This window comes from Capra hircus, chromosome 6 (genome assembly GCF_001704415.2).
Source record: "Capra hircus breed San Clemente chromosome 6, ASM170441v1, whole genome shotgun sequence".
Classification (NCBI taxonomy): Eukaryota; Metazoa; Chordata; class Mammalia; order Artiodactyla; family Bovidae; genus Capra; species Capra hircus.
Window position 1 is genome coordinate 103,713,768 of NC_030813.1, and position 26,863 is coordinate 103,740,630.

The 26,863-nt window shown below is 46.9% G+C and overlaps 1 protein-coding gene across 2 annotated transcripts in view; it reads left to right on the forward strand.

Annotated features, from left to right (window-relative positions):
- CRMP1 (collapsin response mediator protein 1) overlaps positions 1-26,863 on the forward strand; it is a 64,564-nt gene that overhangs the window by 18,052 nt on the left and 19,649 nt on the right. For both annotated transcript variants that reach the window (XM_018049714.1, XM_018049715.1), the window contains exons 2-7: positions 4,995-5,083; positions 10,596-10,780; positions 11,988-12,152; positions 18,997-19,058; positions 20,971-21,051; positions 26,665-26,733. In XM_018049714.1, the coding sequence (XP_017905203.1) occupies positions 4,995-5,083; positions 10,596-10,780; positions 11,988-12,152; positions 18,997-19,058; positions 20,971-21,051; positions 26,665-26,733 (651 nt within the window). The remainder of the gene's footprint in view (positions 1-4,994; positions 5,084-10,595; positions 10,781-11,987; positions 12,153-18,996; positions 19,059-20,970; positions 21,052-26,664; positions 26,734-26,863) is intronic.

Genomic DNA, 26,863 nt, shown 5'->3' on the forward strand with positions numbered 1-26,863 from the left:
ACCTCTCTCCTTTGCCATGTGCCTAATTCCTCACTCTTCAAGCTCAGAATAAGCACGATTCTCCTGGAAGGGCTGGAGTGGAGGCCTTCTCTGCTCCTACCACCCCTCTGTCCAAGCCCTTCCCACACTGGGGTGCAAAGGTCTGGTTATGATTCAGTCTTTCCCAGTGGCCTGAGAATTCCTTATGGGCAAGATTTTTTTTTTTAGCTGCACGTACTGTTTTCTTAAGCAAATATTTATTGAGTGTAATTTCTGCTACAGAAAATGGCAAAGAATAAACAATGTGTAACTTTGCTGAGTATTCACCAGTGGCAGGCCTGGGCAAAGCATTTTATATACATACCCCATGTGGTTCTCCCTCAGCCCTATGAGGCAGGGACAATTATCCCCATTTTATAGATGAAGAAACTGAGGCTCAGACAGGTTAAGTCACATGGGTAGCAAATGAGCAGGGATTGGAAGCTGCATCTGACTCTGAACGTTTGTTCTTACACAACACTGATCCAAGGCTGTGAACCATGATGAGTGTAAGTCTCTTTAGGTTACTGCTGTCACCGGGGAAGAAGTGGGCAGTCTCTGACATACCCTTGTTGTTAGATTTTGTTGAATTTTTAATGAGGTATTTCATTTTCTTTCAAGGTATTTTAACAGTGAGTCTTGTACAGAGTTTGTCATTGTTTACATCTGCTGACTGTTTGCTCCTTGTGGTAATCCTGGGAGAGGCAGGGTATTGGTATTTTTTTTTTAATGTGTGATTTTTATTAAACTCTTCAAAATTATGTGTCATAAAATTTACTGGTGGAGGGAAGTACAGCTCTGTAGGGTTTTTCACTCACACTTCCTGCATGAAGAAAGGGAGTCCTAGAGAGCTAGATCCTCAGGTTCTTTCTAAATTGCATCTGATGATGGGTAGTTATGGCTTCTACCATGTGCGTGTGTGCTAAGTCACATTAGTTGTGTCTCTTTGCAACCCTCTCTGTAGCCCACTAGACACCTCTGTCCATGGGGTTCTCCAGGCAGGAGTACTGGAGTAGGTTGCCATGCCTTCTTCCAGGAGCCAAACCTGCATCTCCGGCAACTCCTGCATTGCAGGCGGATTCTTTACTGTTGAGCTGCTAGGGAAGCCCTCAAATGAGTGAACATGTTTAAAAACGCGACAAAAGTGTGTTTGATGGAGCGAACGCTGGACAGGAAATTAGGAAACCTTGGGTCAGATCTCCACCCATGTTGAGTTTGTGAATTTGGGAGATCAGCCCATTTCAAGCTCCATTTCCATCTGAGGTCAATGGGACCTCACATTCCCTGAGAACCATTCAGCACAAGCAGGCATGGAGAGCGCCACAGCCATGAAGCAAATTTTCTGAGATGTCTTCTGAGAAAAAGTATCTTTGTCAAGTGTCCCACAGAATGGAAAGGGCCTAAATTTGGAAAAGATCAACTCAGTTCCCCTCTTGAATATTCACATTACACATCAGCAGTAAAGGATCTGGGAATTCCTGACATAAAAACCATCTCTGCATCTCTTTAACCCAGAATTTTCTAAACTCACTGCACCTGGGAATCCCCTTTTGGATCAACATCTACTAAAACCCTGCTGGGCTAGAGTTCCAAAGAACATGCTTTTGAAAGTGTCAGTTGAAAGGCAAGCATGCTACTCATTTGAAGGAAGAAAAAAGAAGTCACATCAGCTCTTGCCTTCTGCTGTGAACTTATTGTTTTTAGAAATGGGCTGGCCCCTGAGAACAGCAAGAGCCAGTACCCTGATGGTAGCTACACATGGTATCTGCTGGTAGCTGAGGGGCCGGGCGGGGATTTGAACATCTGATTCTAGGAAGAGCAGAGCTGGGTGGGGCTGATCTTCTGGGTACAGTGCATTAAATACCACCTTTCAGGATTAGCCTGAAAAGCCCTCTATTAAATGTGACGAGGCAGACGGCTGCGCATGGGAGACCGTGTTCCAGAAACCAGGCACCAGCTGCCAGTGAGTCACATTGCTCTGCTTTCCAGTGCGCAAGAAAGCTGCACAGCAGTGTGTCTCTGCCTCTGGATACGCAGTGCCCAGGGCTCTTTCCTTTGGTCCTGGCTTCTGTCTTAAAGATAAGAGGCAGGTGGTTGGGCCTGGGGGTTTCTCTCCATCTTTGTGCAGTTATCCCTCAAGAATTAGTTCAGATGTTTATACATTCATCTATCCTGCCAGGCTGTGCCCAAAGTATTGGAGACCCAGCAGTGAAGAAAACAGGTGAAATCTCTGCCCTCATGGAATCAAGTCTCTGAGGGAACTGCAGGGACAACTGTAGGTGCTCCCATCCTTCCACAGTAATGCGAGTGCAATGGTTCCCTGTGAGTGGTATCTGATGCAGCCAGTGGGGAAACGCACCTCTGATGTCAATGCGACAAGGCACATTGATAAACACACCTGTAAATGTGGGCTGTGTCAGATGTACTATGTTAAGAACTGTGTAAACCTAAAGTGGGTAAGAGGTGAGGGGTCTGCAGACGAGACCATGATGTAAGGTGTCCCAGACAAGCCAGCCAAAGGGAGGACCCTCAGGTGACACTGAGCAGAGAGCTGCCTGGTGCAAGTGAGAGAGTGAATTTCGCCTATATAGGGAGTCCAGATTAAGTAGGGTCTCACTAACTTAGCCTTCACTCTGGAGGAAACATACTGATGCAAGAACCCGCTAGAGGGTTCTGCGTAGCAGGCTGTAGGCTCTGTTTCTGCTCAGCAAGCCTTTGCTGATTCCTTAGTGTGTTTGTTTAGTCACTGAGTTGTGTCCCATGCTTGTCTTTTAACACTGAGCCTCCTGGGAAGCCCCAGATGGCACTAGTGGTCAAGGACCCACTACCGGGAGATGCAGGAGATGTGGGTTTGATTCCTGAGTCGGCAAGATCCCCCGGGGTAGGAAATGGCAACCCCCCTCCAGTATTCTTGCCTGGAGAATTCCATGGACAGGGGAGCCCGGCACGCTGTAGTCCGTGGGACCGGGAAGGGCTGGACATGACTGTGTGCGCATACATGCATGCATTCCGTTTGCTGATTCCTTAACTTGGGTGACAGCCTTCTTTTCTAGGCTTATGCAGCATCCTCTGCCTTCCTCTCGTGGTCAGTGCTGAGGGACCACTGGGACCCACCTGAGGTGCATTCTGTATCTATAGAGGGCTTCTCAGGGGGCCCTGGTGGGATCTAGCCCCAGTTACTCACTGGGTACCCTGTGTTAGCTGGGTCAGTGGGTACCCTGTATTGGATTTTCATGCCTGCCTCCCTTACTCCACTTCCTGGAATCACCTCCCAGAATCACTGCTTGCCTCTAAAATCATCATCTCAGGCTCAGTTTTCAGAGGAACCCATGCAAGACCCTCCATCTGAGGTGGCGACTCTGAATTGTTACTGTTTACTATAACAGTACCAATTGGCTTCCTATCCAAGGGGTGGGGCTTAAGGGCAGAGGCTGTGCTTTGTCCATCAACACATCTCCAGCTAGGAGGTAACACAAACAGTAAATGGACATGTAGCAGAAAAAAGTTTTCAGCCTCCAAGAAGCGCAAGTTAACGAATATTAATGACAACCAGGGGTGTTTTGGTGGTCTCAGAATGGCAAATTGGGGAGGTACTTTTGAAAAGCAGTCTAGTTATATTTATCAAGGGATGCAAGCACGGTTTATACTTTTTGACTCAGTTGTTCAATTTCTGAGAATTTAGCTTAACAAATAGTCCAGATTAAAAGAAAAGCTTTATACACAAAGTTGTTCATTGTAGAAATATGTATCATTGTGAAGCATTGAAAACCATGGGGGAATAATTAACAGTCTATTGTGTATCCATAAAATGAAATATTTTGTAACCCCTTAAATGAAATAACTTGAGACAGGCTTATGGTAAAATGCAAAAAGGACACAACTGTGTGTTCTTTCTAGCTCCTAGAATTGGCTATATTCTTTGCTGCCTCTGGGCCTTGGCAGGTCAGTTCTTCCTGCCCAGGCACTTAGCACTCACCCTACTGGCCTTCTTCCTTACCCTTTGGTCCAACTTATCTGGAATTATTTTTTAGATCTGAGCTTGCCTTACCTGACTCCCCAATAAGGTCGGCAGCCCTTTCGCTTTGTGCCCATGATGGGCACCCTATAATTCTCCTTTTTTGAACCCAACATACTCCCAGATTTGTTAAACCTCTGTCCGTCCCTCACCAGCTCGACGAGAGCTCATTCTTCTCCTGTTCTTCCAGGCTCCTGGGCTAGTATCTGAAGGGTGCACGGGTGAGTGAATGACGAGGTGCGCTAGGATCACAAGTACGGAAGTAGAGGGAAATCGGGAGAAAACATCAGAACACTGATTGGTGGTGTTTTTCCTGGGGAATGTCACTTTATTTTTTTGGCCATTTCACTTGTTTGAAAATGTCTTTAAATTCAGTTTTGTTAACTTCAATAATAATGCCTGAAGAAATTCTTGTTCTATTTACAAATGACCCAGTTTCTTCCACAAATGAATGACATTTAAAAAGAGGAGGAGGTGGTACAGATTTCAGTGGACTGCAGAGAATTGTGGGCTGGATGTACTCTGGGGACTTCAGGTGGATTCCTCATCACAATACCCCAGCGTAAAAGGACATTTTTGAGACAATCAAGTAAAATTGAACATGGTCTCATTATTAACTGAGCTGAAGGAATTGATGATGACTGGGTTTGTTGGGATAATGGATCTTGGTTTTTGTTTTTGTTTTTTTAATTGCCTAACAGGTTATGTAGTAAAGCATTTATGGATGAAATGATACCATGCTTTAAAATATCTCAGTGAATACAAAGCCAGTGTTTAAGGAGGGAAAGAGGTGAAAGGAGAAGGATGAAATCTTGAAAGAATCTGGATGAAGGCTCGCAGGGGGCTTTTTAAGGCCATTTCTTTACTTAAGAAAAGAGTTGAAAATTTCATGTTGAAAGTTAGAAAAAAGCATTTCTTGGCTTTTCTGTAATGACATTTGCTACTTTGCTTGGCTTTTCAGAGTGACCGGCTTCTCATCAAGGGCGGACGCATCATCAACGATGACCAGTCCTTCTACGCCGACGTCTACCTGGAAGATGGACTCATAAAGTGGGTGGACCAAACACACCTTCTAAGGAGCCCGTCTCCCTAAGCTGCCCAGCCCTTGGAGGAAGTAGAAGGCTGGCATTCTGCCCCAGAATAAGTGTGCTGGCTCTGACTCCCAGGGATGGAGACGTGTGGGGAGGCGCAAACCATGGGTGGAGAAGGGGATGGTGTTTGCTGTGTACCCCATGACGATAGAGGCTCCCTGCCATGGTGCCCACACAGGCCGTGAGGCCCACAGAGGCTGTGAAGCACACACTCAGGCCCTTCTGTTCTTGGCAGGTGGTGGGCCCCGGAGGGCAAGTGGCTGCTCCACGTTGCAGAATGAGTTAGGGGCAAGGGCCCAATTCCAGCCTAGCACACCTGACTAGATTCAAAGCTTTTTTTCCCTATCTGCCTGCAGTTTCTGGAAATGGGTGGAGGGGGCCAGGAGAGAAGGAGGCATGTTTGGCCTCCAGGCAGGGTTCTTGTCTGGTATAGGGAAGACATGCTTTGGGACTCTGGAGTTCTCCTGTGCCTTCTCCTGGCTGGCTGCCTCTTCAGCTGTGTAGGACATCCTAGAGGTGTGAGTCTGGGTGGGCTCCCAGAGCACAATACCCCTGTTGGGGAGACCTACACAAGAGAAATTTATTCTCATAGTTCTGGAGGCTGAAGTCCTGGGCTGAAGTGCCAACAGGATGGTTTCTCCTAAGGCCTCTCACCCTAGCTTGCTGACAGCTGCCGCCTTCTTTTTTTAAATTTAATTTTAATTGGGGGGTAATTGCTTTACCATGTTGTATTGCTTTCTGCTGTACAACAGTGTGAATCGGCTCTAGGCATAGGTATGTCCCCTCCCTCTGGAGTCTTCCTCCCCCGCGCCCTCCCCCACAGATGGCCATCTTCTTGCTGTGGCCTTTCCTCTGTGTGTGCCTCTGGTTTGTCCCCCTGTTTCTTAAAAGGACAACAGCCTTATTGCATTAGGACCCGCCCTAACAGCCTCATTTTAACCTAATTACCCCTTTAAAGACCTTGTTTCCGAACACAGTCACATTCAGAGTTACTGAGGGTTAGGGCTTCAATATGTGGGCTTTGGGGGACACTGTTTAGCCCCTAACACCAGACAGTGGCTTTTACATGGTTTCCACGTTTTGCTCTGCTGCTCGACTCTTCCTCTGGAGTTGGAAAGAGCAGAGTTGGAGATCATCTCGGATCCAACGTGGGCAGCTGGCCCTGGAAAGAAGGCAGAGGGGGTGTGAGCAGGGTCAAGTTCAAATAGGAACGAATGTTTATTGGTGGATCCATCCTGGGCTTGTATCCTCTGATGATGATGATGATGGTGGGGAGGAGAAGGAGGAGAGGGAGGAAGGGGCAGAGGAAGAGGAGGGATGAGGAGGAGGAGGAGGCTGTGGATTGCCTTGTGTGTTAAGGGACCATCTGTGAGGAGTAGGTGCCAAGGGCAGCGTTGAGCCCCTCCCAACCTCCCTCTCCTGACCCCCCACCAATTTATCCTGAATGGATCTGACCATTTCCGGTCCAGCTCAGGCCTCACCTCTTCCAGTTTATTCCCTCCCCTTCCCCTAGTTCCCTCTGCCCTAAAAATGGCCTTTGTAGAACTTGCCAAGCAGTTCTCCCCTGGGAAACTTGCATCCATAAATCCTCCATCTGAAATGCCTTGCCCCTCTCCCATCCTCATGTCATGCCCCCGCCTCCCAGCTCCTGTTTGTCCTACCAGCTGAGCTTGTGTGGCTCCTCCTCCAGGAAGCCTTCCAGAACCCAGACTGTTCGTCTGTGCTGAATGTGCCCACCTCCTCCTCACCACCTCTGCCAATGCCCTTGCCGCTGATGAGAGATCTTGTCATTGCCTGCCATCCCATAGGGCCTAGCACTGTGCCAAGGATGGATGGGACCCCAGAGTGTTGATGAAGCAAGTATAACATACAAACCTAGACATCAGAAGGTGGGGACCTCAGTCACAGGCACGGTATAGCCTGGAACCAGAAAGGGATGGTGGAGTGGGGTGGAGTGTGGTGAGATGCATGGTAAAGTGAGGTTTCTGAGTCACTGCAGCTTAGATGAGGCACAACCGCTCCGCGTTGAGCTCCGCACTTATGTGAGGCCTCTGGGGTCCTTAGCGTGAAGGGCATAGTGACACGGAGAACCCTTTCATGGAACCACTATTCCCACCGGCCATGTGCAGTTGGGGGTTGGAAGACTTGCAGTCCAGGATGTGAGCAGACGGAGCCTGTACTCATAGGTTGGGCTGCAGTTATTAAGTGCTTGCTGTTTGCATGAACTCCTGGAGACTTAGGGCTTAGGTCACCCAGGGTATTCAGGAAATTAGCAGTGTCTGTAAATCCAAGATTCATCAGCTCTTCATGGGAGATGCCTTTTACTTTTAACCCTGTTGATGTAAAGCTTTCTAAGCACTAGAGGTGCCTTTCCTGCAGGACTAAGCAGAGCAAGTGACTATGTCTGAATGCCTCACAGAGTCTCGGATGGTCGCGTGGGGCCCAGGTCCCTGCTGGCTGAGAAGGAGGCGTGGAAGTGAGGAGAGCCCAAGGAACTGCCTGGCACGAGGAGGCTCAGTTATTCCTCTTCACTCTGATTAAACCCTAAGAATCCTTTCATCTTGCGGCCATTCACCAAATTTTACTAAAAGCCATTCACCTATGTTTGTGCAGCATTTCGTATGATTCATCAAGGGCTCCATCCAATTTGCTGAGCGTTGGAGAATCAGATGATGGCTGAGGACTTTTTTCTGAATGGTGGTGAGGGTGATGCTGGCTGGGGACTGGTCTCTGCTTCTCCCAGTTCCTTCCTTTCTTTCCTCTCCTTCTGTCCACATTGCCGCTGAGAACCACTCAGGGAGTCCTCCTCCTAATTCATGGGGGCTCACTGGGGGTCCCGTTTAGTTTAATCCCAGTTTGGAGAGAACCTGCTGCTTCTGTGGAAGGGAAGAAGGAAGGCATCTGAGCTTGAATCCAGACCCAACACTGACTCGCTGGGTGGCCTTGGACAAGTTACCGCCCCTCTCTGAGTTCCATTTTCCTCTTTTGTAAAATGTGAATACTTCCTCCCTCATGAGTTGTTGGCAAGAGATGAGAGAGGGTTTGTAAAAAGGCGATGATCTGCCTGGTTAGAATGGCCCTGAAGGGTAGGCCTTGTTGGCGCTGCGGTGTGGCAGCCAAATCACACAGACCAGGATCAGACTGGGCTGTGACTCCGCTGGTTCCCGCTGGAAGGCTGTGCCGAGGTGTCTGTGTGCATGTTCGTTCTGATTGGGCTGTGCCTGTTCCTTTGTGAGTGGTGCACATTCTGAGCATCACCCTGTCGTCTTTAATAGCTAGTGTGAATGTGAATGAGATCTTCCATAAAGGGCTTAGAAAAGTCTTCTACGGTCAGTGCACAATAGCAGTTATAAGGCTCGGGGGTGACTTCCCTGAACCCCCTTCCCTTCAGCTCCTGGCATCGTCCATGATCTTAGAGATGGGCAGTGGGGAGATTGGACCCGGCAGGATTCTCTACATGATGATGGGAATTCTAGAGGGAGGAGGATTGGTGATTAGAAGCAGCAGCAGCTGCAGTTGTTGTGCTGGTGAAATTGGCAGATATACTGACATTTCCTGGGGGCTCACCGTGGCCTTGGCACTGTGCTTGGACTAGACCCATTTCCATTTTCAGGGCAAACTGTGTGATGCTCCACTTCTGTTGGAAGACCCCCCACATAAAGCCTGGTAACCTCTGTGCCCCAAGCAGCCAGCCCAGGAGTCCAGAAGATCAAGGATCTTCTGCTTCTACTCCTGTGTGTGGACTCTGGCACCTGACGTTTGTGGTCATTGAAGCAACATTTTCCTGCGTCTTCATTATACTGATGTTTTTAGATAACTTAGAGAAACTAATGTTGGGGCCAGATCCCAACAGTTCAGCACAACTGGATCTCTTTTTAGAAACTTCTATTTATTTATGCGCTTTTGGCTGTGCTGGGGCTTCACTGCTGCGTCGGCTTTTCTCTAGTTGTGGCGAGCAAGGGCTACTCTTGGTGTCATTGTGGGGGCTTCTCACTGCGGGGGCTTCTCTTGTGGACCATGGGCCCTAGGGTGTTAGGCTTCAGTAGTTGCGGGCAAAGTAGTTGGGCTCCTGGGCACGAGGGCGCAGGCCCAGTAGCTGTGCTGCACGGGCTTAGCTGCTCCACGGCACGTGGGATCTTCCCGGATCAGGGATCAAACTCCTGCATTGGCAGGCAGGTTCTTTACCACTGAGTCTCCAGGGAAGCCCCTGGATTTCTGTTTTAAATAACCATTGCTTGTGGTCTCAGGCAGGCGCTGGCCGTGGAGGCTGTTGAATCTGTCCTGGTCTTTCTCCACCCACCCCCGACCCCATCTCTCCACTGGCCCCTAGATACATCTCCTGACTCTGGTTCCAGCACACAAGGCACAGCCGATAGATGCCACAGGAGCAAGGCTTTGAGATTCTTAGGCTCTTCTTCTTCCTTCCCCAACTTTTAGAATTTGCCCCCCTTCTCGAGGGCGTTTACAGGCAGCAAGTACATGGGGAATGGAAGGGCTGGTCAGTCTATCTAGAAAAGCCCTGCCACCCTCGGTGTGACTCCCTCATGGCAGGTTTTATGGTGTTAATGCCTGATGGTTAAGCAGCTTTCCTGAGGCCGGTGCTCACAACTGTTTTCTATGGGGATTGCATGTCTGTATCAGTTTGCTGGGCCTGACGTAAGAGTCCACAGATGGGGAGGTTTAACAGCAGATACTTGTCTCTTCCAGTTCTGGAGGCTGGATGTCTGAGAACAGGGTGTGGGTAGGTCAGTTTCTTCTGAGGCTTGGGATGCCTGTCTTCTCCGTGTTCCCATGTGGTCTTCCCTGTACATGTCTGTGTCCTAATCTTTGCTCATGAGAATACTGGTCATGTTGGGTCAGGGCCCACCCTAGTGACCTCGTTGTAGCTTAATGACCTCTTTAGAGGCCTTCTCTGCAAGTATAGTCTTATTCTGAAGGGCTAGGGGTTAGGACTTCAACATACGGATTTGGGACTGTCAGAGTTCACTCCATAGGCTTGCCTTTGAGGACTTGCAGAGCTCAGGGGTCTTGTCACTGTGTCCCCCTGCCATTGCTCATTTCTGTGTCCCCCAGGCAGTTGCCAAGAGACTATGAAGTACTCTTGAGTGACAAGCTGTTCAGAGAACGCTTTCCCACTTAAGGCCAATGCTGGTCTCACTGCTCTTGGGTTCAGCTCTGCCCCTGCCTCCCCCTGGAGGCCCTCCCAGATCACCAGGGCTGATGAAATGGCCCACCTTGTGCTCCGCATTCCCCAGTGTGAACTGGGTTGTAATAAACGTCTTCTTATATGTCTCTCCTCCTCATTAGACTGTGAGCCCCTGGAGGGCAGGGACCCTGCCTGAGTTTTCTGTGTCCACCTGGTGCCCTGGGTGGGACTTGCCTCAGAAATGTTTATCTCATGGAACTGAAACTGCACAGTTGGCAGCCATTTGTTTTCAGAACCAAAGTCTGTCTTTGTTGTCTGTTTCCAGGCAAATAGGGGAGAACTTAATTGTTCCCGGTGGAGTGAAGACCATTGAGGCCAATGGGCGGATGGTTATTCCTGGAGGTATTGATGTCAACACCTACCTGCAGAAGCCCTTCCAGGGGATGACGGCTGCTGATGACTTCTTCCAAGGGACCAAAGCAGCGCTGGTGGGCGGGACCACAATGATCAGTGAGTCGTACCCCTGGGGTGCTACTTCTCTTTCAAATCCCCAGCATCATGAGCAACATCAGGCTCTTTGCTCTGGGTACACGGTGTGCAGAAGGCTAAAGTTTTATAACCAGTGAGGCAGGTGCTGTTATGACCATTGGGAAAGCAAGGCTCAGAGAGATAAGCTGCTGAAATTTTCACAGCTGGGAAGTGGTTGTGTCAGTATTGCTGCTGTGATAATGATGCATAGTACAATGTTTCCAAACTTTGAAAATCACGTTGCCATGGAAACCATGGAGGAGTAAGTTTAAAGAAGGAGAGAGTGATTTGACATGTCCTGAGAGGTCACGTAGAGTAAGGACTGGAAAGGCAAATTAGCAAAGGCTAATTTGATGCTCTACATGGGTGGAGGAGTGAGAGGGGTTGGGTAGCAGATACTGCTCTTTATGGCTGTGAAGGGTGGATGTTAGAAACAGGGCGGGAACAGAGGGATGTGCAGAGCCCAGTGTGGTTTAAAAGACAGATGTCTCCCCATTGATAGGCTTTACATCTAAGACTTTATTTGAAAAAGGGATGGTCAAGTTCATATTCTTTTAAGTCCTTTTCATCTTTGCATTCTATGCCCAAGAAGGTAACATGGAGTCACAGGAAATGGTCCTGTCTTTATAGCTGACTGGACTCTGGGAATCTTCTCTGTACTGCTTACTAGTTTTGTGACCTTGGAGTTTTTCACCTTCTTTAAGCCTCAGTTTCCTCATCTGCCAAGTGAGGGTATTTATACTCACTTTACAGGGTAGTTGTGAGGATTTTATTAGGTAATTTATGTAAAGCCTTTGTGGCAGTATGTGATACACTGTAAGCATTCAATAAGCAGTCATGATAACGATGGTGACGAGGAGGAAGATGAGATTACAGTAACAGTGGTGGTGTCAATGAAGACTGAGATGGTGGTGACCGTTTCCCTGCTGATGATTTTGATAATGATGGTGATGACAGTAACAGTATTGATGTTGACGATGGTGAGAGTGATGAAGAGGATGGTGATGCTGAAGATGTTGGTCTGGATGGTGTAAGTGGTGGTGATGATCATGGCGATGGGGGGATAAGGGATGGTCGCAGTAGTTATGCTGATATTGGAGGTGGTGGTGATGATGATGGCAGGGAAGAGGCTGCCATTGGAACAGCTTGGGTCCTGAGCCTCTTGGGATGTGATATTTTTCTGTCCCAGTTGACCATGTTGTTCCTGAACCTGGGTCCAGCCTGCTGACCTCCTTTGAGAAATGGCATGAAGCAGCAGACACCAAATCCTGCTGTGACTACTCCCTCCATGTGGACATCACCAGCTGGTACGATGGCGTCCGGGAGGAGCTCGAGGTCCTGGTGCAGGACAAAGGTGAGTTATAGCCCCGGAAGTGGGGCACAGTTCTGGAATCATCGTATCTTTGGTGGGTCTGGTTTGTGGAGTTATGAATCTCTTTAACTGCATCTGTTCTGAGCCCAGCTGTGAGCTCTGCCCTGCCTCATCAACAGTGGAAATATTGGACCCTCCTTAAAGAGTCTTTCTTCCTCTCCTTCAAATCCTTTGGAGAGTCCCTCTGTTCATAGAAAAAAGCCTGATTTCCTGAGCCTTGCACACAAGGCCCCCACTGACCTAGCCTCACTTTTCTCTTTCCCCACTACACTCATCTGGGTGTTTATTATCCTGAATGCCACCCCCTGAAACCTGCTACACTGCTGGGTCTTTGTTCCTGGTACTGCTATACCTGCATCCAGGGATGCCCTTTCTTCTCTCTGGTACCCAGCTCAACTATCACCTCCTCTGATTTCCCTGATCAGAATTGCTTTATCCCTTGAATATCCATAGCAGGTTACTGGGGCCTGTTTGGCATACCTTTTCCATTGCTTTTGCTTTGTTTTTTTGGATTGAAGGACCCTTGTTGTCTGTCTGGCTCTTCTGTTAAACTCTGAGCTTATGATCAGAGGGGATCATGTCTGTGCCTCTCTATGTCCAACCTGGCCCTCCTCTGTGTGGGCTCACACAGGCTGTCCCTTCACAGTGTGGGTACCTTACAGTGTGTGTTACACCAAATGAAGATAAACTGAACTGAAGACCCACAGAAGCAGAGAAGAGAACAGAGTAAACCAGATATGAGTGGTCCCTCCAGAAAGGGGGGCAATTTTGAGGCTCTCTGAAGAGACAGCCTTAGATAAATGAGATGCTTCAAGGAGAGAAAGGGGGGTACTTTCAATTTTTAAAATACATATGCTGTGTTTTCTTATAAAATATCATCACCACAATACAAAAGAAGAAAATCAAGAGAAGGAAAAAAAAATCTCCCCTCTGGTCCTACCCCCAAATCACCACTTATTATCAATGTTAAAGATTACTGCTTTCCATTCCCTATTTAGATAGTTTTCTCCTTATATAGTTATACAGTAGCAGTTACTTGGAATTCTTCTTTTTTCACTTAACATTTTATGAACAATCATTACTCTTCATTAATAACTTTTTAATGACTTGTAACATACAATGTAATGGCTAATTTGCTTAGCTATTTCCTTTTTATTGGGCACTTAGGTTTTCCATTTGCTTTACTGTAAATTGTGTTTGGTGAATATCTTTGTATATAAACATTTGTTTGCATCTCTAATTATTTCCTTAGATTTTCAGAAATGGCATTACAGGGTCAAAGTTTTAACTTTTTTCAAAAGCCTGACACTTATTTCCAAATTGCTTTTCACAGAAATGCACCCACTTGCATGCCCACTGCCCTATGTCTCTCACTCCCTACATGTTTGCACCATTGGGTGTTATTGCTTCTATGAAATCCTCGCTAATTTGATGAATAAAAGTCACTCTACTGTTGAACATTACAATGCTTCAACCGCTAATTATGTTAAACATTTTGTGCACGCTTTTCCTTTATGTGAATGTCTGATGGTGTTCCTTGCTTATTTACCAGTTTGGGTCTTATAAGTCTGAACTTCTATATCCAGATAGTTTTATCCCTTCACTGAAGTTGCTGTGAGTTACACACTTTTTTTTATACAGAATCACAGTCCAGGATGTAAAAAGATCCCAGAATTTGGGCTGCCTGGATCTGAATCCTGCCCTCATACTTCTTGGCTATATGATACTGTGCATGTCACCAAGCTGACCTCTCTGAGGCTCACCCAATGATCTCAGCACCAGAGCTCTGGTACCAGGGTGAGACCCCTGGTCTAAGCTTGGTGTTAATTCTCTATTCAAAAAAGGAAACAACTTAAATGTCCATCATGGATGACTGGATAAACAAAATACTGTCCATCCGTAAAATGGAGTGTCATTCAGCTTTGAAAAGAAGGAATTCTGACGCCTGCTATGACGTGTGTGAGCCTTGAGGACATTATAAGCCAGTCACAGGAAGGCAGATGCTGTTTGGCTGTGCTCATAGGAGGGGCCTGTTGTCATCCAGTTCATAGAGTGTACAAAGGTGGTTGCCAGGGCCTGGGGGGATGGGCAACGCGGAGTTGGTATCTAATTTGCTGTCGTTCAGTCGCTCAGTTATGTCTGGCTCTTTGCTCCCCTATGGACTGCAGCACGCCAGGCTTCCCGGTCCTTCACCATCTCCTGGAGCTTGCTCAAACTCATGTCCATTGAGTCAGTGATGCCATCCAACCATCTCACCCTCTATCATCCCCTTCTCCTCCTGCCTTCTATCTTTTCTAGCATCAGGGTCTTTTCTAATGAGTTGACTCTTCACTTCAGGTGACCAAAGTATTGGAGCTTCAGCATCAGTCCTTCCAAAGAATATTCAGGGTTGATTTCCTTTAGGATGGACTGGTTTGATCTCCTTGCTGTCCAGGGAACTCTCAAGAATCTTCTCCAACGCCACAATTCGAAACAAATCAATTCTTTGGTGCTCAGCCTTTTTTATGGTCCAACTCTCACATCCACATATGACTTCTGGAAGAACCATAGCTTTGACTAGATAGACCTTTATTGGCAAAGCAATGTCTCTGCTTTTTAATATGTTGTCTAGCTTTTCTTCCAGGGAGTCTTTTAATTTCATGGCTGCAGTCACCATCCGCAGTGATCTTGAAGCCCAAGAAAATAAAGCCTGCCACTGTTACCATTGTTTCCCTATCTATTTGCCATGAAGTGATGGGACTGCATGCTATGATCTTAGTTTTTCAAATGTTGAGTTTTAAGCCAACTTTTTCACTCTCTTCTTTCACCTTCATCAAGAGGTACTTTAATTCCTCTTTGATTTCTGTCATAAGCGTGGTGTCATCTGCATATCTGAGGTTATTGATATTTCTCCCAGCAGCCTTGATTCCAACTTGTGCTTCATCCAGCCTGGCATTTCACATGATGTATTCTGCATATAAGTTAGATAAGCAGGGTGACAATATACGGCCTTGACATACTCCTTTCCCAATTTGGAACCAGTCTGTTGTTCCATGTTTGATTCTAACTGTTGCTTCTTGAACTGCATACAGGTTTCTCCGAAGGCAAGTAAGGTGGTCTGATATTCCCATCTCTTTAAGAATTTTTCAGTTTGTTGTGATCCACACAGTCAAAGGCTTTAGCATAGTCAATGAAGCAGAAGTGTTTAATGGGGATAGAGTTTCAGTTTTGCCAAAATGAAAGGTTTTGAAATGGAAGCACAGCAGTGTGCATGTACTTAAACCACTTAAAATGGTGCAGATGGTAAATTTTAGGTGAGATGTATTTTACTACAACAAATAAAAAGCAGCATTTATTATTTGTGCACAGCTCTGTGGAAAGGCACTTTGGTGTGGGCTCAGCTGGGCGGTTCTGCTGCCTACATGTGGCTTACTTATGCCTTAGGCCCCAGCTGGGAGGTGGGGCTGCCTGGGATGGCTCTCTGTACCCTCCCTTCCCCGGCAGCTCTCATAGGCTTCTTCCCATGCTGACTCTGTGAGGCTGATGGAGCTGCAAGCCCTCTGAGCCCAGGCTTGGAATGTGTCCACTCACGCTTCTGCTTCATTCTGCTGTTCAGAGTCAGTCTCAAGACAGCCCACATTTAAGAAATGAGAAAATAGATTCTACCTCTTGAGAAAGGTTGTTGCAAAAGTTTTGTGAACCTTTAAACTATTTACCAGCCTGTTTAACTTCTTCCTGCCTCCTGCTTTTACATGAAATTATCTCATTTATTTGTTTGTTCACGGCTTATTTCCACTAGAATATAGACAAGGATCCTTTCTGCCTCCTTCGTAGATGTGTCTCTAGCTTCTAGAATGGTACTAGCCCACAGTCCATACTCAGTGAATATTTGATGGGTGAGACAATGAATATTCCCTGAGAAAGGGCTTCTGGGCTCTCATAAGTTTCAGAAATGCTCCCTGTTTATTCTCTTCTCGAATATTCTTAATGCACATAAGCATCAAAATGAACCCCTCTTTCATAACAAGTGACAGTAACATTGGCACGACCAGTGTACACCCACTTGGAAAACTAATCCGTATCGAGTTGTGTTTGTAAAAATCATGTAAAAATCTGTAAGTCTTGCAGCCAAGAAACCTATTAATTGTTTATGAATCCAGTTTTTCTTCACCAATATAGATATCAGCCTCCCTATGTTTGATTACAAGCAAGAGACTCACTCTAGAGCTTGGCTTATGCTAAACAAAGCAGCTTTCCTTTAGTGACAGAGACGTGTATTCAGCGATCCATGAATACATCCGTGCCATGCCAGGAAGTCTTCCTGTGCTCATCCCTGCCTTTCTCTCTGAGCTAGCCCTGCCCTCCTCCTACCCTTGACCTGCATTCTCTATTTCCGTAGTCCCCGCAGTGGAATACAACAGCCCACGCTTTGTCTGGGTGGACATCTGTTTCAAAGACCAGTCAGATGTCCTTTGCTGTCATTTGGCCTCAGTCCCTCCCCCGGCTCAGCTCAGCATCTGTCAGATGCCCAGCCCTGGACCAGCCATCTGTGATCTGTGGCCACGTGGTATGAACATGGCTGCTTCCAAGGTTACTGGTTGGAAAGGGGGAGGCTATTTGCTAAAAAATGTAAGATGGTTCTGAGAACTGGAGGGTGTTATGAATGGGTTGATGGCTCAGCAGGTGTTCAGTATCATCCTTTAGCATTGGTGCTCCTTGCAGCCTCCTTAGAGGAGGACTGTGATGATGGAGTTTATGAATTTGGGAGGTTTTTGAGTAACAGGGCTGACTGTATTTCCCAAAGCTCTGCCGCTAGTGGTAGAATTATCGGGCCAAAGATACTGAAACACAACTCTTGATACGGATTGGTTTTCTAAGTGGGTGCAAATTGGTTGTGCCAATGTTACTGTCACTTGTTATGAAAGAGGGGCTCATTTTGATGCTTATTCACTAGCATTGAGCAGCATATTCTAAAATGTACAGTACTGAGGTTTCCATCTGAATTACTTTGATAAGACCAAATCGTGTTTATCTTTATTTGTTAGCCAACTAAAAAAAGTTGTCTAAAAATTGTTTGCCTTTTTTTGCTTTATTGCTTTTATTTTAATCTTTTTTTTACCTATGAAATGAAGCATACAGAAAACCACAGAAGAAAAAAGTGTGACTTTATGAATTATAAGATTACCCTTTCCAGGCGAGAAGTAGAACTTTGCCCCAAAGACCTCTGTGATGAACTTCTCATGGGTCCCCACTGTAGTCAAAACTCCCTCCTTGCCTAGAAGTAACTCCTGGCTGATATTCTTTAAATAAGAGGTTTTGAAAAAAGAAATTTTTTGTTTAGTTTGTTGCAGATATGTTCACCATGTTGGTTGTTTGCTTTTTACTTTGAATTTTTAAGAATTAACTTAAAGAAGTTTTCCATTTAAAATGAGTCAGCTCTATCATGATTTGGACGAAAGCGAATCTGAGACCGCTTTACCCCCATCCACCCACTCACCAGAACCAGTTCTAACGCATATTTATCAATTCTGCCAATTCATTATTTCTGTTTTTATATTTGTATTGTTTACTTCTAATTTCTGGTGAATTTCCGGACTGAGTGACTGAACTGAACTGATCGTAGAAGTTTACTCAATCGATATGTTTCTCCTCTCTTTCCAAAAATAGTGAAGCATCTAAGGCTGTGAATTTACCTTTCACTGTGGTTTTACCTGTTTGTTGTCGTTTAGCTGCTAAGTTGTGTCCGACCCTCTGCCACCCCACAAATTCCAGCACACCAGACTTCCCTGTCTTTCACTATCTCCCGGGGCTTGCTCAAACTCATGTCCATTGAGTCAGTGAAGTCATCCAACCATCTCGTCCTCTCTCACCCACTTCTCCTCCTGCCCTCAGTCTTTCCCAGCATCAGGGTCTTTTCCAGTGAGTTGGCTCTTTTCAGCACGTGTGGGTGTTGAAGGTGAAATAATGATCCCTTGCTCTTGGGCCCCTTGAAGGCGTATTAGGAGCAGTCCTCTCCCCACCTCCCCTGCTCCCGCACCTCTGACTGCACAGTAAATGCTGTCATTTCAGCCTTTTCACATTCTCAATCCCTCTCCATCCCTGCAGCTCCTGCCCTGGTTCAGAGCCTCACCTCACGTGTCCCTTTTGCCTTCAGCATCTTCCAACTCGCCTCCATGTCTCCCTGCTGTTCTGCACACCCATCCTTCCAGAAGAGTCCTTCTGGGACAAAAAAGTCTGATCGTGTCATGCCCTTGCTTTAAAAGCACATGTTCTGCTAGACAATAGTGATGACTGTACACCATCGTGAATGCGCTGAATGCCACTGAAATGTACACTTTAAAATGGTTATGATGCTGGATTTTGGTTCATATATTTTACCAGAATGAAAAAGCGTAAGGGAATTTTCTTAAAAGCACATGATCTTTCTGCTTCTGACACAGGACACTTTATAGCAGCTGCACATCTAATCTACTTTTATCCTTCCTTCCGTCTGTGCCATGCACACCCCTCCCTCTCAGCCCAGGTAGCTCCCCTCCCCTTCCCTCTTCCCTCCCTTTCCCCCTCCCCTCCCCCTCATCCTCCCTCCACCCAACCCCTCATCCCCTTCTTCCTCTTCCCCTTCCTCTTCCTGCTCTTTCAGACTCAGCTGACACGTGACCTTCCCTGGAGGCCCCCTTTGACCCTCATCCACCGCCCCCAGGCTAGCTTAGATGCCCCTGCTGTGAATTCTGATGGCACCCTTCCAACTTGGTTGTTACCACTCTGTACTGTGCTTATTGATTTACCGGCAAGACATGTTCTTTTTTATCTTAAATGCATTTTTTGCTCTCTTTGTGTCTTGAAACAGGAGTCAATTCCTTCCAGGTCTACATGGCTTACAAGGATCTCTACCAAATGTCCGATAGCCAGGTAGGTCCTCGTACACCCTCCACCTCCCCGGGGCAGGAATAGACCTGCCTTGTCAGGAAGGCAGTTCAGGGCAGGGGAGATGTCAGAGCAGGCCGAGGAAGGGCCTGGGTTCAAGTCCTGGTTCTGACACCGAACTGTCAGTCATCACCCTGTATTCCTTTCCAGCTAGAGTGGCATAGAGTGGGGACCCCTGCATGGTGGTTCCCAAACTCAGCTCATCCTCAGCCTCATGTAAAGAGCTCACTAAAAACGCAGACTCTTAGATTCCATCAGAGATGCTCAAGGCTAGACTTCAGGAATCTGTATGACCCAAAAGCTCTGCCCCTGATTCTGGGGCTCAAGCGAGTTTGGGGACCATTTCCTTAGGTCTCTGACTTGAAGCAGGGCCTGGCTGTTCCTCCAGTCACTTGCAAGTCACGTCCTTTCTCAGTTTACTCATCTGTACAGCATGATCACTGCTGGCCCTGTCAACCTCAAACAATTGTTATGTGGATGAGTTGAGTCAAGGAAGATAGTGTTCTGAGGAGTACAGATGTAGTGGGTTACAGTTTATTGGGTGCCAGGCCTTCTTTCACTACTAGGACCCCTGGTTTGGTTTTGTTATTGCCGCTCTGCCCTCTGCTTGTTAAAAAGGTGGGGCAGTGTGGTGCCAAAGGAAATGAATGCTGGAGCCAGACTGCTTGACAGCAAGCCCCAACTTTGCTGTGTAGCCTGGGGCTAGATTTCCTAACCTCTCTGTGCTTTAGGCTCTTAATTGCACTTGCCATTAAGAGAGGTTGTGGAGGATTAAATGATTCTGTACAAGTAAAGCTCTAGGGCAGAGCCTGGCACACAGCAGGTGCCTTTTGGGTATTAATAAGCAGATTGTCATGATCACCATGGGGTTTCATGTGCAATGGAGGAAGCATCCATGTTTTCCCTTTCAAAATAGACAGGATATAACTTACCCCCGGATGTCCTGGAAACCTTTGATGCAACCATCAAAGGCATCCTAAAGGCTAAAAGTACGTTCAGTTTCATGGAAAAAGTAGTGTGTGTTTCTCTAGCATAACTGATATTTTCATCTGTTTCATTCGAATGTCTGTTTCACTGAAGCCCTGGTTAGATATGGAGCTTAGCAGATTCAGGGGGTGGGTCCTCAAAAGTGCTCCATGGCTCCATATGCCTCCATCACCTGTTGTCTGCCCCTAAGAGCACACATCCTGGGTGAGGGAGGTCTTATATGCAATGAGGACAAAGTTGGGATTGGCAAAGGGAGGGAACATGTGCCTCTGGTCCTCTCCAGATACAACTGTCAGACCACAGATCCTTTGTGGGTTGGAAGAGGGCGGTGGGCAGTGTGGGCAGGACCTGGATTGGCTAAATCAGGTGATGCTTGGCAGGATATTTGTGATCTGGGCATTAGAGTTATTAAAGGACTTGGTCCCCCCCAGTACACTGATTTGTAAGATGACATGCGTTGGAATTTTTGTAAAGATGTACACATTTCTTGTGGTTGGTGGTGGTTGCAATACAGGCTCAGCGGGTTTAATTATACAATTTCAGTAAACTTCTCAGCTGCACTTGTCCCCATTGACAACTACATACTTCAAAGAAGCAAAGCCACAAAGAAAGTGAAAGGCCCGCGTGGGTATACTTGTGGGCATAATCATGCCTTGGTGTGATTTTTATCAATTATGCCCCACCACTGCCACCCCCCCCCGCCACCTTAACTTCCTGCTTTTGGATCTGGAGGGTGTAGGGCTAAGGGAAGGTCTTTTCCAGTGCTCACTTGTTGAACAATGTGTTCCATTGATGTGGATGGACCATCCCGGCAGGTGGATGACTGTGTGTGTGAGCAATAAGGGCAGTCTGCAAATGCTCGTGCTATGATATTTTTATCTTACTCCAACCCCTGTTCATCTCTCCTTAGCTCTATGAAGCCTTCACCTTCCTTAAGGGGCTGGGAGCTGTGATCCTGGTCCACGCAGAAAATGGCGATTTGATAGCTCAGGTGAGTGGTCTGAATTCCCAGGCTTTCCACCTCAGTCTCATTCTCCTTGTTGTAAAGGCTATGAGAAGAGGGGGTGGAGGCATTAGTCAGCCAGGTCACTAGGCATGAAGGGTCAAGCCAAGAGCTGGGTGGCATGTCAGACACTGGGTGTGAGTCACTCACACACTGTCTGCAGCGTGGCCTTTGGCAGGCCATAGTGCCTCTTGGATTGCAGTTTTCTCACCTGTACAGTCGGGGTAACATGACTGCCCTGTGAACCATGGAGAGTTTGCATGAGCAGTAAATGAAGATCCGAAAGAAAGTGCATTTGGCACACCTAGGGGACCCCAGAGGCAACAGACGTGGAAACTGGAGTTGCCCGTCCTCCTCTGTGACTTGGGAGCTTTGGGAGCAGGGATAGTGGACAGAGCGCAGGCTAGGAGCAGAGTTCCAGCCCAGCCTCCTCGATCTCCTGGCCCTCTGACGTGGGGCAGGGAGCTCCACGCCAGGAAAGCTCCTGTTCTTTATCTGAGGGTCAGTGATACTGTGTGTGCAAAGCTCAGCGTTGAACATGTAGCAGATGTGGTCATGCAAAAGTTTTGGGTAAAGCGAGACATGAACTCATTTGGATCATTCTGGCTATGAGGTGGAGAATTTGATGGGAATGGAATAAAGTCAGGTTGACCGGTTAGTATTTACTCATAGGAAATGAAGAGAGGATACAGAGGCGGGTGGAAGGGGCAAGAGTACGGTAGAGGAGGAGCACTCTCTGCAAGACTCATGATTGATTGGATGGGGAAGAAGAGGAGGAAATCAGAAGGGTCACGTCGTCTCCTGCGGGGGAAGGGCTGGGTTAATCATGATGCCACAGGTCAAGATAGAAGATTTGGATGCATCCAGTGAAAGTAATTAATGCCACGCTAAGTAGTGTATATGTGTGTGTGTGTGCTTAGTCACTCATGACTCTTAGTGGACCATTGGACTGCAGCCCGCCAGGCTCCTCTGTCTATGGGATTCTCCAGGCAAGAATACTCGAGTGGGTTGCCATTTCCTCCTCCAGAGGATCTTCCCAGCCCAGCGATTGAACCCACATCTCCTGTGTCTCCTGCACTGCAGGTGGATTCTTTACCCACTGAGCCATCAGGAGAAGGGAAAGGATACCCACTCCAGTATTCTGGCCTAGAGAATTCCATGGACTATATATAGTCCATGGGGTCGCTATGAGTCAGACACAACTGAGTGACTTTCGCTTTCATGGTAAAACCCTACTTCTGTACACCAAAACGTGTTTCAGTTCTCGTGGCTGCATAACAATCCCCCCGTCCCGAATTTAGCATCCTCAAACAATAAACTTTTTCTGTGTCATGGTCCTGTGGGTTGAGAGTCCAGGTGTGGCCTTGCTGGGTCTTTGACCTTGGGGTCTTTCACAGGCTGCCCTGAAGGTGTTGGGTCTGGGTGCAGTTGTCTCGTGGCTGGTCTGGGGCAGAATTCCTTTCCAGCGTCGCTCAGAGGGTTGTTGCTAAGATTAGTTCCTCACAAGCTATCAGACCGATGGCCTCTATTCTTTGCTGGCTGTTGGACAGAGGCCCCCTTGGCTCCCTGACACATGGGCAGCTACATCATGGTGGCCGGCTTCCTTCCAAGTGAGGGAGAAAGAGACCTCGTTTGACCTCGCTCAATCTGAGGTCTGTGAGGTTCATCCCTATGGCTTCCTGAAGCACAGAGTTTTCTTTTTCATCATGGTGTGGAATTACACAGCAGGAATAGATCACAATTTGTTCTCCAGTTGATAGTTTTTTTTTTTTCTATTTATGTTTATTCAGTCGTGTCTGACCCTTTGGGACCCCATGGACTATATCCCACTGGTCTCCTATGTCCATGGAATTCTCCAGGCCAGGATACTGGAGTTGGGTTGCTTTTTCCTTCTCCAGGGGATCTTCCCAACCCATGGATCGAACCTGGGTCACCCACATTGCAGGCAGATTCTTTACTGTCTGAGACACCAGGGAAGCCCCTGATAGATATTTGGATCGTTTTAAATTTGGGACTCTTATTTGTAACGTTTTCTTGAATGTTCTTGTTCAGTTTGTTGTGAAACATATGTTCGCATTTCTGTTGGTAAATACTTAGGAGTAGGATTCCTGGATGGTTGGGTACATATTTTTAGCATTTGTAGTTACTGTTTCCCACTTTTCCAGGGTGCACCAACCTGTGTCTCATCAAATGTGTGAAAGAAGTTGAGTTTGGAACCTTAATACTTTTAAAAATTATTTATTTATTTTTGGCTGTGCTGGATCTTTGTTGCTGCGCACAGGCTTCCTCTAGTTGCAGCGAGCGGGGGCTACTTTCTAGTTGTGGTTTGCAGGCTTCTCATTGCGGTGGTTTAGCTTGTTGCGGAGCACGGGCTTTAGCAGTTTCAGCACATGGGCTTGGTAATTGTGGTTCCTGGGCTCCGAGCGCAGGCTCAGTAGTTGTGGCACACAGTCTTAGTTGCTTCATGGCATGTGGGATCTTCCCAGACCTGGGATCAAACCCATGTCTCTGCATTGGCAGGCAGGTTTTTTTTTTAAACCGCTGAGCCACCAGGGAAGCCTCTGGAGCCCCAGCTCTTAAACGGGGCTTTTTAGCTTTCCTTGCTGCCGTTGTGTGTGTGTGTATGTGTGTTTTGGCCTCACCATGCAACATTTAGAATCGAAGTTCTCCAGAAAGAAAAGAAAGATAGTGCTAAGTCTTGCGGTCCCATGAATTGTAGCCTGCCAGGCTCCTCTGTCTATGGGATCCTCCAGGCAAGAATACTGGAGTGGGTTGCCATTTCCTTCTCCAGGGGAGCTTCCCGATCCAGGAATTGAACCCGGGTCTCCCACACTGCAGGCAGATGCTTTACCAACAGCTATGCAGAAACCCCAAGCAGGGATCAAACTTGGTCCTTCTGCATTGGAAGTACAGAGTCTTAACCACTGGACCACCAGGGAAATCTCTTGCTACTGATTTAAGATTGAGTTTTCTCAGCTCCAGTAAATATGTTACCTTTTGTACCTCTGCTTCCCCAGTTGCAAAACATTTTTGACATCTCTGCATTCTTTCGGTTCTTGGATACAGTGTCTATCACTGTAGTGGAGTTTCAGGATGGAGTGACAATAATGGTAGTATTCAGCCATGATCGTTAACTAGAAACCCTTCTCTAGCCTTTTGTAATCCTTTTCCGCGCCCCACCCCTTATTTCATCTTTTGTCTTCCCTCCCTTTTTCTCCTCTTTCCTTCCTTCCAACAGAAATAGTAACTGATGTTTAAACAGTCTTTCACAGGGATGTCTCCGTATCATAAATCTTTTTGTAAACAGTTTACAAAATGCCTTGTAAACATCATCTTCAGTAGCTGACATTATCCCGTTCTGTACTTAAATCCACCCCAGCTGTTGGATCTTGAAATCATTTCCAGCTTATGTTCTTATAATAAACTCAAGCTTAATAACCATAAATGAAGAGTTGAAAATTATGATTTTTTTATTGTTGATAGGGTCTGGGGCTTCTCATAGGAATGTGTTCCAGAATATGATACAGAAACTGGAAAAGTTAAAAATAGCAGCACAGCTGACATCTGGGCGATGTAAAGAGATCAGTGTTGAGATGCTGAAGCATTCCTGAGGAGGGGACATCTTGAAGCCTTGGAGCCAATGGCTTTGCATCTAGACCGTTAGCTCAGGGAACCATTTCATTTATAAGCTTGAGGTTGAGCTTTCCTGTTAGAAAGGTAGGTGCCAGAAAGATGAAGCTACAGTAGAGGGAATGAGAACTGGGTGATGATTCAAGAGCTCTCAATATACACTATATACACACACACATATGTGTACACTGTAGATTGTATATACATCATCCAGACATTTCTCATCTGCCACCTTGGTGATGCATTATAGCAACTCCAGGTGCAGCCACTGTTATTTCCAGTGTGAAGAAGAGAAGATGAGTGAACTAATGCTATTTGCAGCGAGCATGGGTGGACCTAGAGATTATACTAAATGAAATAATGAAGTAAGCCAAAGACAAATATCATATGATAATGGCTTATATGTGGAATCTAAAATTTAAAAATGATGCAAATAAACTTATTTACAAAACAGAAACAGACTCAGAGACATTAGAAAAGAAATGTATGGTTACCAAAGGGGAAGGTTGAGGGGGAGGGATAAATTAGGAGTTTGTGGTTAACATATACATTCTATTATATAGAGAACAGATAACCTGCAAGGACCTACTGTATAGTATAGGGAACTCTACTCGGTATTTTATAGTAACTTATAAGGAGAAAGAATCTGAAAAGCAATATATTGGGATGGCCCAAAAGTTCATTCAGTTTTTTCCTTTTGTGTACAACTAAATCACTTTTGGCTATGGTTTTTCCAGTGGTCACGTATAGATGTGAGAGTTGGACTATAAAGAAAGCTGAATGCAGAAGAATTGATGCTTTTGAACTGTGGTGTTGGAGAAGACTCTTGAGAGTCCCTTGGACTGCAAGGAGATCCAACCAGTCCATCCTAAAGGAGATCAGTCCTGGATGTTCATTGGAAGGACTGATGTTGAAGCTGAAACTCCAATACTTTGGCCACCTGATGCAAAGAGCTGACTCATTTGAAAAGACCCTGATGCTGGGAAAGATTGGGAGCAGGAGGAGAAGGGGACGGCAGAGGATGAGATGGTTGGATGGCATCCATTGAGTCCACCCAACTCAATGGACATGGGTTTGGGTGGACTCCGGGAATTGGTGATGGACAGGGAGGCCTGACATGCTGCGGTTCATGGGGTCGCAAAGAGTTGGACATGACTGAGTGACTGAACTGAACTATCAGTTCAATCACACAGTTGTGTCTGACTATTTGCGACCTCATGGACTGCAGCATGCCAGGCCTCCCTGTCCATCACCAACTCACAGAGCTTGCTCAAACTTAGGTCCATCAAGTCGGTGATGCCATCCAACCATCTCATCCTCTGTCATCCCCTTCTCCTCCTGCCTTCAATCTTTCCCAGCATCAGGGTCTTTTCTAAGGAGTCATTTCTTCCCATCAGGTGGCCAAAGTATTGGAGTTTCAGCTTCAGCATTAATTCTTGCAATAAATCCCTTTACTGTACACCTAAAGCTAACACAACCTTGTAGATCACCTATACTTCAATTTTTAACAAAAGGAAAGAAGAGAGGACTGAGACTCACGAGAGTGTGACCCGTGTGCCCAAAGTCACACACATGCTCAGTTCTGGAACTGGAGGCCCAGTTGAGGATTCTGTGGTTTCCGCATCCATGTCACGCCCACGCACCACCTGCTTCCTTCTCTTGTTGTGCAGCAGAGACTTAGAAGCTGGAAGAGTGGAGGGTGGTCTTTGAGGCTCATTTCTCACAACCTTGCTTCCTCTCACTGGTCCCTTGGGGTTGAATAGAGCCCCTGTGGATGGGGACATCGCAAAGGGGGAAGGTGGGCACTGGGAGTGAAGGGGCCAAAGAAGTTGTGGATGTCCCCAGCCATTAGACTCCACACGGTCCAGTCCTCCTGGGCTCAGCTGTCCCATCCGTCTAATGGGTTGGAGGACTGGCCTTTCCTGGCTCTGGCATTCTGCCATCACTGACTCGTTCGTTCTTGTCTTGTAGGAACAGAAGCGGATCTTAGAGATGGGCATCACGGGTCCTGAGGGCCATGCTCTGAGCAGACCTGAAGAGGTAAAGGAGCCTCCGCTGGGTGTGACTCTGACATAGCTGAGAGCTTACCCCGATGCTGTTCCAGCTGGAACAGCTGGCTAGAGCCCCCGCCCCCATCCCATTCCCCATATGAGCATCTCAGCACGTGTGG